The 14320-nt window shown below is 53.4% G+C and overlaps 5 protein-coding genes across 5 annotated transcripts; 3 read left to right on the top strand and 2 right to left on the bottom strand.

Annotated features, from left to right (window-relative positions):
* Nucleotides 1-1761: 1761 nt before the first annotated feature.
* On the top strand, nucleotides 1762-2508 carry A1O5_00205 (phosphoribosylglycinamide formyltransferase; the record flags this gene model as incomplete). Its single annotated transcript, XM_007740825.1, has 1 exon — nucleotides 1762-2508. One exon carries the CDS (start codon nucleotides 1762-1764, stop codon nucleotides 2506-2508), a length of 747 nt encoding a protein of 248 aa, XP_007739015.1.
* Nucleotides 2509-4013: 1505 nt separating this feature from the next.
* Nucleotides 4014-5999, bottom strand: A1O5_00204 (uncharacterized protein; the record flags this gene model as incomplete). Its single annotated transcript, XM_007740824.1, has 2 exons — nucleotides 4014-5124; nucleotides 5182-5999. 2 exons carry the CDS (start codon nucleotides 5997-5999, stop codon nucleotides 4014-4016), a joined length of 1929 nt encoding a protein of 642 aa, XP_007739014.1.
* A 928-nt stretch (nucleotides 6000-6927) lies between these two features.
* Nucleotides 6928-8816, bottom strand: A1O5_00203 (uncharacterized protein; the record flags this gene model as incomplete). Its single annotated transcript, XM_007740823.1, has 2 exons — nucleotides 6928-8702; nucleotides 8765-8816. 2 exons carry the CDS (start codon nucleotides 8814-8816, stop codon nucleotides 6928-6930), a joined length of 1827 nt encoding a protein of 608 aa, XP_007739013.1.
* A 739-nt stretch (nucleotides 8817-9555) lies between these two features.
* On the top strand, nucleotides 9556-11232 carry A1O5_00202 (uncharacterized protein; the record flags this gene model as incomplete). The annotated part of the gene is made up of 2 exons (XM_007740822.1): nucleotides 9556-10090; nucleotides 10145-11232. 2 exons carry the CDS (start codon nucleotides 9556-9558, stop codon nucleotides 11230-11232), a joined length of 1623 nt encoding a protein of 540 aa, XP_007739012.1.
* A 665-nt stretch (nucleotides 11233-11897) lies between these two features.
* Nucleotides 11898-13910, top strand: A1O5_00201 (STE/STE20/YSK protein kinase; the record flags this gene model as incomplete). Its single annotated transcript, XM_007740821.1, has 1 exon — nucleotides 11898-13910. One exon carries the CDS (start codon nucleotides 11898-11900, stop codon nucleotides 13908-13910), a length of 2013 nt encoding a protein of 670 aa, XP_007739011.1.
* Nucleotides 13911-14320: the final 410 nt, after the last annotated feature.

Raw genomic sequence — 14320 nt, 5'->3', positions numbered from 1 at the left:
AAATGCACCTTGAAAGTCCCACTGGCTGTTGGACAAAACCAGTCCCGATACAGCTAACACAGTTGCCAAAAAAGTGCAATATTTTCGAGAATCACACCCTTGCAGGGTTTCTTTGATTCTGTTCAATTCGGTGTATTCTTCAGACATCCGTTCCGTCGAAGTAGAAGCTGCTATTGGTGGTCTGTCCTGTCTGGCTATCCCGGTTTTCGCCAGGTACCAGGTCAACTGGGGATGAGCCTCAATCTGGATTCCCTGTGTGCCATATTACTAAATGTCAGCGCTGTTTCCCCGTCAATTTGGCGATTAGAGAGTGAATAATCCGAATTAGCGCCTGCAATCAATTCCATGTGTCCTTGCAGCACCCTCTGTAACAGTGGAAGTTCTGTTGGTGGTGCTCATGTTTTCTCTTTCTCTTTCTGTCCCGTGCTGGTCACTGAAGTTTCAGAGAATGGTCTTCTACGTATTTGCCCCTCTCAATCCGTAGGTACCTCTTCAATTGATTGCATAGAGCATGACGGCAGGGTGCATGATCGGCTGTTCGGTGCGAAGAGAGTGTTTCAGAGGGATCCATCGAGCTGATGTTCCACCTAGCAATATCTCGTAAGTACCGAGTACATACCTACAGTACTCTGTAGTTCGTGATAGATTAGCGATCGACGGTGATCATTGTGGCAGATCGAAGCGTTCGTCCCAGGAAGAAGCCAATAAGCACGGGCGAGGGCGCAATTGTGAGGACAAGCACATCGCTAAGCTTGCAGCTTCATGCGCTAGACGCCCTGTTTGATTTCAGATGGACGTCCAACATTTTGCCGATGTTGCCGACATCGTTCGCAGTTGTGGAGGAGGAGCTCCTGTCGGGACTCATTTACTTGCATCCGCGCCCAAGATGTTGCTGCGTGGCTAGCAGAGCCGGAGGAAGATCTTCTCAGGCAGTAAGGACGGAGCTGGCAGTGGATGTCAATCTGCCGATCAATTGGAGGGACGGCAGGGATAGAGGGGAAGGCCGCGATCCGCAAAGTTTCGTTCGGCATTCGCGATGTACTCCATATGGATACTCGATGCTTTTCTCTTGCTAGATGGGGCATTTCCTGAGAAGCAGTTCAAAGGTAACGTCCTCGCTTCGACTTGGTAGAACAGTGATACAACGGGCCCAAGGACATGGCGGCCAAGTGGTGTGACGGTGAAGAGGGGGACTTGCAGACACAAGTCGCAGGTACTTGTTAGTTTGAGGTTGGAGGCCTTGGTCGCTGATTCCGGCAAGTCCTAGGCCCTGATGGACCGCTTAGGCGCAGGCTACCCCCCCAAGACACAGCGATCCCCGTCGCTTGTTTCGGGGCTACGCAACCTGACGACAGCCCCTGGGGTCCCCTGGAGTCCCCTGGGGCGCCCCTAATGCACACCAATGCAGGTCCTTAGTGGCTGAAGCGCGCCTAGCTGCTTTCCTGGCCTGCTCCCGCAGTCCTTGTCCCTTACCTGAGCCCCTCCAAGCCCTCCACTGCTCTAGGTAGGTACTTGTCGCATTTCCAAATCCCTTCTTCTCGATTCCAGTCCTGTGCTTTCTTCTGTCGCACGTTCAAATGTCGCAGCTCTGCCCTTCCTGTGCTTCTCTATACGCTCACTCACTTCGGAACACAGCGCTCTGAGATGAATTAAGCGGAATCCTGACTCGTCAACCTGCAGTCCTTGCCCCCAGCTCTAGCTCCAGCTCCTCGCGCACTTTTCCTTATCTCTCGCGTCGACTCCTTCTGGGCGGTGTTCAAAATGGGCTCGAGATCGATATCCACCGACAAATCCCGAACTTACAGCACTTCCACCTCGTTCAGTCTAACTGTCCTCATTTCTGGGTCAGGGACCAACCTGCAAGCCCTGATCGACGCCTGCGGGCAGGCCCCTCCTTCCAAAGACAAACCAGCCCCTCGACGGTTACTTCCAAATGCTGAAATATCTCATGTGATATGCAATCGCCGTGAGGCAAAGGGCATCGCCCGCGCCCAAGACGCCCACATCCCTGTCACATACCATAATCTGCTGTCGTATAAGAAGAAATTTCCGGACACAGAGGCCGGGATAACTGCAGCTCGGAACCAGTACGACACCGATCTAGCCCAGAAGATCCTCACGCACATCCCGTGCCCGGACCTGGTGGTCTGTGCCGGCTTCATGCATATTCTGTCCCCGGTGTTCGTCAACGCTCTGGCGTCGGCAAATGTGCCCATCATCAACCTGCACCCGGCATTGCCAGGGCAGTTTGACGGGGCAAATGCCATCGGACGTGCCTACGAGGCGTTTCAAAGAGGGGAGATTTCTGGGACCGGAGTGATGGTCCACTATGTGACTGACGAAGTGGACCGGGGCGCACCGGTTTTGGTGAGGGACATCGAAATGAAACCTGGGGAGTCGCAGAGTGATCTCGAGGAGAGGATACATGAAACGGAATGGAAGCTTATTGTCGATGCTACGGGCAAGGTACTGGCGGAGCTGGAAGAGAAAAGGAGACAGGAGAGTTAACGATGCTCCTCTGCAATGGCTGAAATGGAACTCTTGACGAATGTTGCCGGGCTTATGAGCAAAGCAGAACGAAAGATCTGTGATGGACGAGGGGGCAGGTAACAGTCTGTTCGCCGGGACAAGCAAGGTGTTTGGGAGGATTCTTCGTTGGACAAACAAGACAACATCAGGAGTTGAGGTCTGGAATGCTGGAAGGGGGGGTATTGACTTCCTCCCGTCTCCGATGCTTCCAACTGCCAACACGTTTGGTCTTTCTTCTCTACGATCGGAAGACGGCGGAAGGGACCAAAAGACAATCGCATCCAAGCGTGAATTGGTTGGAGGAATTCAAAGTGAGAACGAGATTCGAGCGAGACGGTGGAGGGCTCTCTTTCGGCGACGTCTGCAAGGCGAAATGGGAGGGAGTCACCAACCACCGAAGAAACAGATCAAATCATATCTGGAATGTACCTTTTTCCTTGTCCATGTGCTTTTCCGTCTCCGCCTCCATGCCGTTCTCGCAGGTAAACGATCTCTCATTCTCGACCAAGCACAATTTGAAATCTGAGATGTCAAACATCGATCGGATGCGCCAGTCTGTGCCATGCCACCCCAGGGGATTTGTGTATTGATTGACCTGAGTTGACGGAAATCCTCCAACGTCCTGTCCTGTCCTGTCATGCCCTGTCCTTTTCCATCGCTTAGAGTCAGTGAACTGTTACCCCGTATACCTATGTGCCTATGCGCCTATGCGCCTAGGTAGTAATCCAACCCAGACCAACCCCATTCGACTCAACCAAACCTGCTCTGGAGAGTGAGGTTCCTACTATCCCCTTTTTCTTCCCAGAGCACATCACCCGAGTGAGTGAGTGAGTGAGTGAATGGATGAATGAATGAATGAGTGAATAAGTGGACAGAGCATTATTACATTAGACGCGCGCTGCGGGAAAAAATGAACATACCATGCCACGCGCGACCCCTGGACATGGATGGAGTATGTACATACATGTGTGTAGGCGGTAGAAGCATACCACATCCCCATCCCCACCATCATCGCGAAGTGCATCACCCAGAAGGACTTGGAGTTGAACTTTTGAGGTGGGAAAAGGCGACATTAACGAGAGGGAAGGGGGGAAAAAGAAAAAAAGAAAGGGGGTATCGCACCGCACCGACACAGACAACAGATAGGTACAGTACACAGACAGACAGACAGACAAGCCAGTGAGCCGCTCGACAAGATTATCCCGAGGGTGATTAGTCCGGAATCAAACAAGCACCCACAATATGCCTCCCTGCCTCCCTCCCTTCGTCCTTCCCTCCCATGCCGAACCACAAGACAGAAGACCGGCTCGCTCATTCGCCCGCCCACCCAAAATCCAAGAAACGCAGAACATGAACACAAACAACCCCCGTAGAAAAACACTGGTATCCCTCCTCGACCTAGTAGGTCATGATTGTGGTTGTGATGCTTCTTGTCGTTGTCGTTGTTGCTTCTCACCTCACGTCTCCGGGCCGGCGGCGACCGGCTAGTTCGCGGGGGTGTCCTTCTCTTTGCCCTTTCCAACTGCATCGCCATGCATCCCGTCACCAAGCTGGCCTTTGACTTGCCCTGGCTTCTCGCGCTCGATGGCGATTTCTGACCCTTGCTCCACTTCGTCGTCATCATCATCATCGCCGTGATGCAGGTCCCGTCCTCCGTCCATAAACTTGTGCATCTCCCTCTTGTACCTGCTCTCGTGGACCTGGCCGTCCGCTCCCGCTGCAGCTCGGTTGGCTAGATCCTCCTCATCACTCGAGCTCAGACTGCTCATGCTCAGGTTCTGCAGGTACATGACCTGTTTGCCGCCGCGAGCTTGCTTCTTCTTTTCCCGCTGTTCGTTTTTCAGCTTCCGCTGCAATTCGGCGTCGGCTTGGCAGTCGAGGGTTCGGACTTTGAGGCCGGGCAAGTTTTCGGAGAGGTAGCTGCGAAGGATGGGAAGTTTGGCCGCATTCGGCCGGTATGTCCCAGAGTCGTTGTCGATGACAAGTTCGTAATGCCAGGGTTCTTTGCTCTCTGAGGAGGTCGTGCCGTTTGTCAGGGGCCGTGCGTCACTCGCTTGGCTGGGGCTACCGCCGCCGCCGCTGCTGGTGCCACTATTGTCTCTTTCCCCATCGGATGGAGTCGAGGGAGGGTGCGTCTCCTCGGTCGGATGCACACTGTCATCGTTCCTGTGTGCCTTTCCGTGTTTGATTCTTCGGATGAAAAACTCGCCACTGAACGCGATGTAGATGCTCACGTTACTATGCATGGTATGTTTGCTCAACAAATCGATCCCGAATTCTTTTCCTGTTTCCGTGAAGCGTAGTTGTCCATCCAATGTCAACACATAAGTGAAGATGCGCCCTCCTTCGTCGTAGTGTACAAAGTCGAGAAAGAGCTTCGTCATCTCGGGGCAGGGTTCTTGAAAGACGCCATACTTGGTGGTTTTGTCGTAGTTGTAGATTCGAGCGTGCTGATGGTGCAAAGCGCGGTTGAGCAGGCGACCGCGCAGAGTGTGGGCAGTAAACATCCCGGCAACAAAGGGCCTGAATTCGACGTATCGGTGATAGAGATCTGCTGGCACGGGTCCACGCAGCTGCATCTGCACGGATTGGAAGCTGGGTGATTGATTAGCGGGTGGCTATTGGCAAGGCAAAGCCCACAGGTGGACGTACTTGTATCTCTGGATCTCCTTTCCATCTTTTCTTTGCTCTGACTCCTTCGTCCCCGCTATCCGCCCGATCAGAGGAGAGAAATGCCGACTCCATGGTAATGGACCGATTGTGTATACGCGACCGCCGTCCTCTGCCGCTGTCTCACCCAGATTCTCCACGCTGACAATGAGGCTTCCGTTCAATTTGACTCTCCTCGAGATCAGGGCGGCGCATCCGCGGAACGTGTATGCTCTCTTACTACCCATGCGCTTCTTCAACTGAAACTTCTGGTGCGAGAATCCTTTCCAGTTCTCGTCAACGTGGGGTACATCGATGTGTACATTTCCCAAACGGTCATCGTAGTCGGACGGATCCTCGTCATACAATCTGCACTTCAAATGGAACCCGCTGGCCGGGATGTTGCCGACAATCCACTCGGTCTCCCATTCCGGGTTTGTGTTGCGATGGATGGTCGGCGTCCTCAATTTGAGATCGGGATCTTGCTTGTGCCTCTTGGGCAGATCCGTGCGGAGAACTGCTAGAACATAGGGATCGGAAGAGAGAGTGCCAAAGTCGGAAAAGGGTAGGTTCTCGGCTTTGTGAAATGTGATCTTGACGGTATATCCTGGCGGCGCTTTGGGTAGGGGTGTGTCATCGTACCCGCCAGCAGGGCCTTTCTTCTCGTTCTTTTCGGAGAGGTCGGTACCGGTGGCCCCGCGATATTTCTCCTCCAGTTTCTCTGTTTTGCCCACCAGTTTCGGTCCTATCTTGTCCGCCTGGGAAAGGACTCCATCTTTGCGCAAGGCGGGTGTGCTCGGATCGTTCTCGTTCTCGGCCATTGGAGATACAAATGCTCAGAGGGGCGTTTCCGTGCTTGTCCGCGTCAACATGTGCTGATTATCGTACGCGACCCAAGCAAATCCGTCTGCGCATACCTGACAAAGGAGACGGGTATGGCAAGATATACTCAGATAATCCGAAAGTCCCTCGGTGGAGGGAGAATGAGCGCAGGCTTGGAACAGGATGCGGAGGATCGATTCGGAATCTTGGATTTGGCGCACCAAGGTCGAGGGGCGCATGGATCAGCTCAGCATGGGCTTGCATGGGGTGACAGCTGCTGGCCGCCGGGCGGTTGCGAAGCCCCCACCATTCGAGGTATGCTTTTGTACTTGTCTTGACTTGGTCCTCGTAGGAATGATACCGTGCAAGAGATGGCGCGCGCTGATGCAGGCTTCCTCCAATGGAGGGTGTAGGGCTAGTGAGGCTGCGGACGGGGCCTCTTGTTCCTCTGGAAAGACTGGCACTGGCACTACCGAGTTGTACCGAGTTCCGCTAGGTAGAGATCAAGCAAAATCATGGCCACCGTGCAAGAAGCTTCAGCAAAAGCTTGGTCGCCCCTTGCGGTGATCAATTTCCTCTCTCTTTTTCGCTCTCATGCAGGGACTTGATTATGGTTCAAAGGGACGCGCAATCGCAGGCATTCAATTGACATCATTTCTGACCTGTATAACGCCATTCAATCAGTGCATTGGGCGGCTCTTGGTTCAACCATCGCCGCAGCCCAGCGAACATAACGAATGTATCGAGTACTTCAAGGAAAGTGTTTCATTTCGTTTACAAGGCCCAAGCCCGCCCCCGTCGTTGGGGCCGGTGCCACCATAAGCTGCCTAGAGAATCCAAGACAAAGACTCCTTCGCTCATGCCAACCTATTATTCCCGCGCCATGCGAAATCCAAAGACAGCAAGTCCAATCCTTCCAGATTTTTATTAGTACTCTTCAAGTAGCCGCACCAACAAATCAGAACCTGGCCCCGTCAGGCTCTCTCTCATCTCCTTCTCAGACACCAAGCTCACCACCTGCTTGTCATCCGTCCCCCTTCTGCTTCTCGACGGCGTGTTTGTAGGTGTCAGCAAGCCCGACATTCGCCCACACGTCTCTTGCACTAACCCTAGAGTTTCGAGGCTTGCAACTACGTCTCGAAACTCGGTGTTCTTCAGCGGCTGCAACAATCCTTCATCACGCTTACACAGCTGGGCATATTTCTCAAAGAGCCCCTTTATGGTAGGTATCTTTGCTCCCGATTTGGACGGTGTTGTATAAGGATCGCGGCGGTGTTGGCGGGTTTCGGACGCCACCAATGAACACAGCACGGCTTTCTGCTGGAGATTCAACCCGCCCAAGCGAGAAAGTGTACCGTTGTTGAAAATGGTGGCCGCGATCTTCGCCACGTGTGCAATCGACACTCGAGGCGCCGTCTCCCACGTAAGGTGATTGAGGACAGATCGATGGTCACCCTTGACAGGCGATGGAACAGCCAGACTGGAGGACAAGTTCGAAATTTCTTGGAGTGGTTGCTTCGTAGGAGTCGTGCTCTGCTCTTGGCTCGTCTCCAAAAGCGTCTCTTGCTCAACCTGGTCGAGAGCACGACGAACCAAGCTGAAGGCCTTTCGTAGATCCCCAGTCTGAGATGCGATCTTTTTGCCCGCCAGTTGAATAGCCGCAGGATGCATCAAAGGGATGAACTCGGCGCCGGTCGTGGTTCCGTCAGATGAGAGGGATCGTAGCTTGTCCGAAATAATGGTCGAGATCTGTTGAGCCGAATATGGAAGAAAAGGTAGCAATTGGGGCTTGACGCCCCTTGACTTGAGACGGGGCAAGAAACGATCAGTCAAATCCAGAGCATTGGCAATTCCAACCAATATGAGACTGGACGAGGGATGCATGGCCCACTCAAAGATGCTGTACAGCACGTCGCAATCACCCCCGAGGAGGGTGTCAATCTCGTCCAGCAAAACGAGACGCATTTCGGAGTCGCCTCTCTTTGTCGTGAACAGTTTCGCCAGGGGGCCGGCTTTTGATGACTTTGAGCTACCCTTGCCAGGACAAAAAGCTTCGCTTAGCCGGGCGAGGACTTCGGCGGAAGACTTCAAAGACACGCAATTGATTGTGGTGGCTTTGATAGACGCCCCTTGAAATTCTTGCATGATCTCTTGGACCAAGGCGCTCTTACCGGTGCCAGGTGGTCCACTAACATATGTGCAGCCCCCAATCCCGGTTTCGATGGCCTTGGAAATGAAGTTGGTCAACTGACGGCGTTCACCCTCACGTCCGACAATCCTTCCATTGCCAGTTTGCGTAAACAGCTGTCGAGCACGTGAGTATACATTTTGTGATCTTGATGGTGTGGATGAGCGGGACGATTGCGGAGTGAGAAGTCTGCCAACAAGTCGTACGCGGTGTCGTGGTGTACTTGGAGCGGATGAAGCGAGGGCATCCTTGAAGCGGACAGCGGTGGGAGTCGACACAATCGCCGGTGGAAGATTTTCGTCTGCGAGAAGGTTGAAATCTCCAATGGGTGTGGTCGTGCTCTTTGGGTTCTTTACAGGACTGTCTTGTACAGTATCGTTCGTTCGTCCGTTACGGGCTCTGACAGATCTGGTACTCGGCTTCCCCAATACATCCTTCTCAGCTGCATCTTGGTATATCTCGGGTGCAGACCGTCGCGTCCGTCTCTTTGGGGTGGGAAGTGTATTCAAGCTATCTGCCGTCGCATCCTGTTAGTAGCATTCACCAAAATCCAGAAGCTGGATGATGCAGACGGACCTTGTTCGTCCAGAACTCGGCAAGAACGCTTTCCCAGCACTGTGGCAGCCATTTGAGGTGGTAGTTGCTGCTTTTGATGTGTTGGAGTTGGAGAAGGTGAAGCTGTGGAAAGACGCGAGGGACACGACTCAAGAAGTGGCAGTCGCGAGTCATGCATCCCAGCCGCGCCTGCCAAGAATCGACGCGACCGCGTTTCAAAGGAAGGAGCGTGAAGGAGCGTGAAGGAGCGTGCCACCACAAGCGCGTTCAGCGGCCCGCACTGACCTCGGCTAGAACTTATGTGCCAGGCTCGCCACACCACTCAAGCCACGGCTCTCACTCGCGCACTCGTCTCCTCTATGATCCGCCGTACTCTCACGTTGGTAGTGTGTCATTTGAAATCACCCGCCTGATGGTGACGATGCTGAATCCAGCCTTGGCATGTTTGTCCTCTCCGCTGTGCACATGGTCAGTCACCACCTGCACCTGCTCTCTTTCATCGGGCTGTGACGCCGGTGGTTTTCGTCATTAACGCCGCCGCCTTGTGTGCTGTGCCTCGTCTTGTGCCTGCCTTGCCTCAGATCATCTCCCCCATCACCAGCGACTGCAGTGACTGCCAGTTTACTGTTTGACACATGGCATCTTCCACCTCTTACGATTTGTTTCTTCATTGTCTGTCGCAATAATCCCACTTTCATTTCCTTCATGATTACCATCTCTCCTTGAAGACTCTCCTAGGGGTCGTTTAACTACATCACCAGTCCGAATAATCAACCGATCTTCCTCCCGAGAACTGTATCTTCCCCCTCGCTATGGATGAAGCGATCGCCACCGTCGTCTCCGTATGTGGGACAACTCCAGAACTGGCCTCGCAATACGTACAGCTTGCAGATGGCGATCCAAATCAAGCAGTACAGTTATTCTTTGAAAATGGTGGCGCCGACCTGGCAGCCGCTTCCTCGCGTCCTCCTCCTCCTCCTCCTCCTCCTCCTCCGTCCGACTCCCGTATGCCTGGCGGACGTCTGAACCCCATCGACGCCGACGACGACGACAATATCTCGGATGACAATGATCCGGAAATCACTGGTTTCCGCAAACCATCACACAGAGACACTGCTTCTCGACCCGCACGTGGCGCAGATTATGAGGATGATGAGGCTATGGCACGGCGATTGCAAAATGAGATGTACGGCGAAGGCGCCATGGACAATGTCGTACGGGCTCCTATTGCCCGACAGGCCGAGACTTTGGTGGGACCAGGAGCAGCCGCCTTGCCCATGGCAGGTCCTGCATATGCCTCGGCCATAGAAGACCGAATGCGAGCCATTGAAAGAAGGAGGGAACAAGGTCAGTGCCTTTGGCATCTTGGGGAGGCTCAGTATGTAACTAATTCCGGAGTAGCACGCGCGGGAATTTTTAATCAACACCAGCCAACTTCAATTTGGGACCAAGATGTGGGCGTCGGTAGTACTCTCTCTGACGTCCTTGCAGAGTCCACGGGAGGAGCATCAGAAGCCTCTGCGAGGTCAAATCGTCTCGCTAGACTCTTTCAACCTCCGTGGGACCTGATGTACAAGGGAAATTGGGATGGCGCAAGAGACGAGGGTAAGGAACACAAGAAGTGGCTACTGGTAGACATTCAGGACCCTTCAATCTTTGACTGTCAGGCATTGAACCGTGATCTGTGGAAGAACGAAGGCATTGTGGAAACGGTCAAGGAGAATTTCGTCTTTCTGCAATACAACAGGGACGACCCCAGAGCATTGCAATACATCCAGTACTACTTCCCGAAGTACGAGAATCAGGACGAATACCCGCATGTCGCTATTGTCGATCCCCGAACGGGCGAACAAATCAAACTTTGGGCGCGGAAGGTGCCCCCAGCACCCGAATTTCTAATGCAACTGCACGAATTCCTGGACCGGTACAGCCTCGACAACAACGTGCGGAATCCTGTGGCCAAGCGCAAATCCGAAGCCAAAAAGGAGAAACCTATTGACCAACTCACCGAAGAGGAGATGCTTGAGCGGGCGTTGCAGGCTAGTCTGGCTACCCAGAGTGTAGAGCGCAAGGCGGCCCCGGCAGAAGATCCTGATGATCTCACGCGGAGCGTTGGAGATCTCCGAGGAAATGAGGTGCCAACAATTGCCGATGCCATGGATGTGGATCAGAATGGCGCGGAAGAATCAGCAGAGTCGACGGCATTTGCACAAATCCCATCCGACCACCCTCACAGAGAGCCCCCTGCCGGACCAGGTGTGACCCGAGTACAAGTCAGACATCCCGGCGGTCGAATTGTTCGACGATTTGCAGAACAGGATCCTGTGCAACGCATTTATGAGTATCTAAAGGCGGAACCACTTGAGGGCAAGGAAGGAATGGCATTTGAACTCGTGTCCATGGGCAAGAATCTCATGGACGTTAGGCACGAGTCGATTGAAAGCGCCGGTCTGAAAAACGGAACGGTCATGGTGGAATTCGTGGAGTAATGATGCGGCTGGTGGACTCGGCAGAAGATAGGCATTGCAAGGCGTTAACTTCTTCTCGATGATACCACCGACCTGACTTTTGGGATGGATCCCGGTCCATGGATGTGCTTGGAAACGAAGTCGTCGAGCTTGTACTCTACATCCGTAGGATGAATTGAGATCAAGATCTTTGTATCACCCCCCCCCCCCCAAAACTTCACTAGTAATGAATACAGCCAATGGGAGTCGGTATAGGGTCACCGAGAAGGGAAGGCCGTAAACATGCTAATCGTCGAGGCGTTTCATCTTCACCACCAACACTCCTCACTTCATGCAGGTGACTGGACTCTCTCTTGTTATGAATTAATATGAGCGACGATGTCACGAACCCTAACGACGAGGATCAAGGAGCCGTAACGAAGGGAGACGGCACGTCAACAGTAGCACCTGCCCAATGCGCACTGAGGAATTGACAGTGCATCTTCGCTCGAGACTTGAGACTCCGCCGACATTTACGGGAGGCATCGCACGTCTTTTGAGTGCCGCTTCGCTCCTCCAGCTTGATCGACTCTACGAGCCATTCGCCAACCTGGAATCTCCGTACTCCTCTCCTTTGACACAGTGAGATCAACGCGACTCCACACCGCTTACCCCTGCCTTCGACCCTGCGAGAACAGAAGATCAAAATGGACCCTGAGGAACTCTATACCAAACAAAATTGTATTGGGGGGGGCAGCTTCGGAAAAGTATACAAAGGAGTGGACAAGCGCACCGGGCAGGCTGTGGCAATCAAGGTCATAGACGTGGAAAATGCTGAAGACGAAGTCGAAGACATCATACAAGAGATATCAATCCTTTCGGAGCTGCAGTCCCCCTACGTGACAAAATACCATGGCTCATATCTTAAAGGCTCCGACCTATGGATTATAATGGAATTCTGCTCGGGCGGCAGTTGCTCAGACTTGATGAGACCCGGTCTGATCCACGAAGACTACATTTGCATCATCATTCGAGAACTGCTCATGGGGCTGGACTACCTACATTCTGACAAGAAGTTGCACCGAGATATCAAAGCCGCCAACGTGCTTCTGGGCCAGAACGGACAGGTCAAACTCGCCGATTTCGGGGTGTCAGGACAACTCTCGGCCACCATGACCAAGAAGAATACTTTTGTGGGGACTCCATTCTGGATGGCACCTGAAGTTATCAAGCAATCTGGGTATGATCACAAAGCGGATATCTGGTCTCTGGGTATTACTGCGATCGAATTGGCCCAAGGAGAACCACCCTACGCAGACATCCACCCCATGAAGGTTCTTTTCCTAATACCCAAAAACCCTCCCCCAACATTACAAGGAAGTTTCTCTCGAACATTCAAGGACTTTGTCGACCTCTGCCTCCGCCGAGATCCTAAAGAACGGCCCTCTGCTAAAGAGCTGCTGAAGCACCCGTTTGTGAAGAAAGCGAAGAAGACGACCTACCTGACCGAGCTCATTGAGAGGAACGAAAGGTACATGGCAACGCGCGGCAGTCGTACCTCGGATGATGAGGAAGAAGACGAAGAACCCGTAAGACCAGCAGCCCATCGGCCAGAGGATGAGGACTTGTGGGACTTTGGTACTGTGCGACCTGTTGGCGGCCGTGGACCAGGACTTCGCCCGCTGAACGACTCCGCCACCAATGCAAGGGCTTCTGCAGATCCCGCCGCCCCCGCGAAGAGCACCTCAGACTGGGACGAGACTGTCAAAATCCCGTCATCCCCTCAGAAATCGCCTGTCAGAGGTGCATTCCCGACACCCGTAAAGGTGCGACCACCGTCATCTCCTGCGAAGGCGGCAGCTTCAGCCCCTGGCGAGAATCAGGCTCCATTCGCTGTTTCCGTCCCTTCCGCCACTCCGAAGACGCCAGCTGCTCGTGTAGCGACCCAAGACGCCCCTTCGCAACCCCACAGAGAAAGTCCTGGGTCAAATGAATACAACAAAGCATTTCAGGCTCAATTGGCCAAAGACATGGGGTTCTTGAAGATCGACACCGAGAATAGTCCGAAGTCGCTGCCGTCTCAGGGCCAGACTCCTCCAGGCAAGAAGCCACACATGGTTATCCCAGAAATCCCGCCTTTCAAGGGAAAGCCAGGACGCGGTGAACCGGTCCAGAAGTCCCAGCCATCTGCATCTTCGAGACCTGTCAGCCAACAACCTCTTCCATCCTCCTCATCTGTGCTCTCCAAACCACTGCCCGTAGGTCCTGCATCGATCGCCAACCAGCAACCACTGCCGCCACTCACGACAAAAACAAATGTATCGCAATCATCAACGCCCGGCCCAAGCGGCACTCCTCCACAGATACCTGGGCCAGACCCTCATCAGGAGCTCACTGCTTTAAACTCGGTCCTGATCCCAGCTCTTGAAGCAGCAATGCACCGTCGAACCTACATGTTGAAAGAGCTTGCTCGACCAAGCAAGTTGAGCTCCTCCGCGGTGGCAGAAATGCACCAGCAGCGAGCTCAAACGCACGAAAAGGTCCGCAAACTTGCGGCCAAAGTGGCGGGTGTGTTTCACGAGATCCAAAAGTGCGACGAGGAATTTCCTGTCGGTATGGGAGGTGGAGTAATGGAGTTCCTGGAGGGCTTTTTGGAGGAGATTCTGGTCCGGGTTGAGGCGGCTGATGAGCCGGAGCCCAGCCCTCCAAAAAAGACATGAAAATGAGCAACATTATTACGACATGAGATATTATGGGTTGATTAGTGTATGTTTACAATGCGAGGCAAAATGTGCCTTGAACTGGGAGAGTAGCGTTCTAGATGGCAGTGCGTTGAGCAATTGATACCGGGCATCATTTTGCTGAGGTGGATCCTCAGCCTTGCATGACTCGTTGTGCGCAGATTTGGGGAAGGCGCTTTAGTCATGCGCTTTGGATGACGACGACGATCCAAATATGAAACGGCGCTGCGGCGTCGCAGCGAAGTGGTGGCCGCCTTCAGGGTGATGTTGCCATTTAGATGAACGACAATATGAAGGTCATCAGCCTCTACTTGAACCACTTAACAATTGAACCTCAGTGCCCATGATATTCCAGATCCCAAGCCTTCAACGATCCTGGACTCGCAAAG

This window comes from Cladophialophora psammophila, assembly GCF_000585535.1.
Source record: "Cladophialophora psammophila CBS 110553 chromosome Unknown aczJe-supercont1.1, whole genome shotgun sequence".
In the NCBI taxonomy this organism is placed as follows: Eukaryota; Fungi; Ascomycota; class Eurotiomycetes; order Chaetothyriales; family Herpotrichiellaceae; genus Cladophialophora; species Cladophialophora psammophila.
The sequence above is the reverse complement of the archived record's forward strand: the minus strand, read 5'-3'. Positions and strand labels throughout refer to the sequence as shown.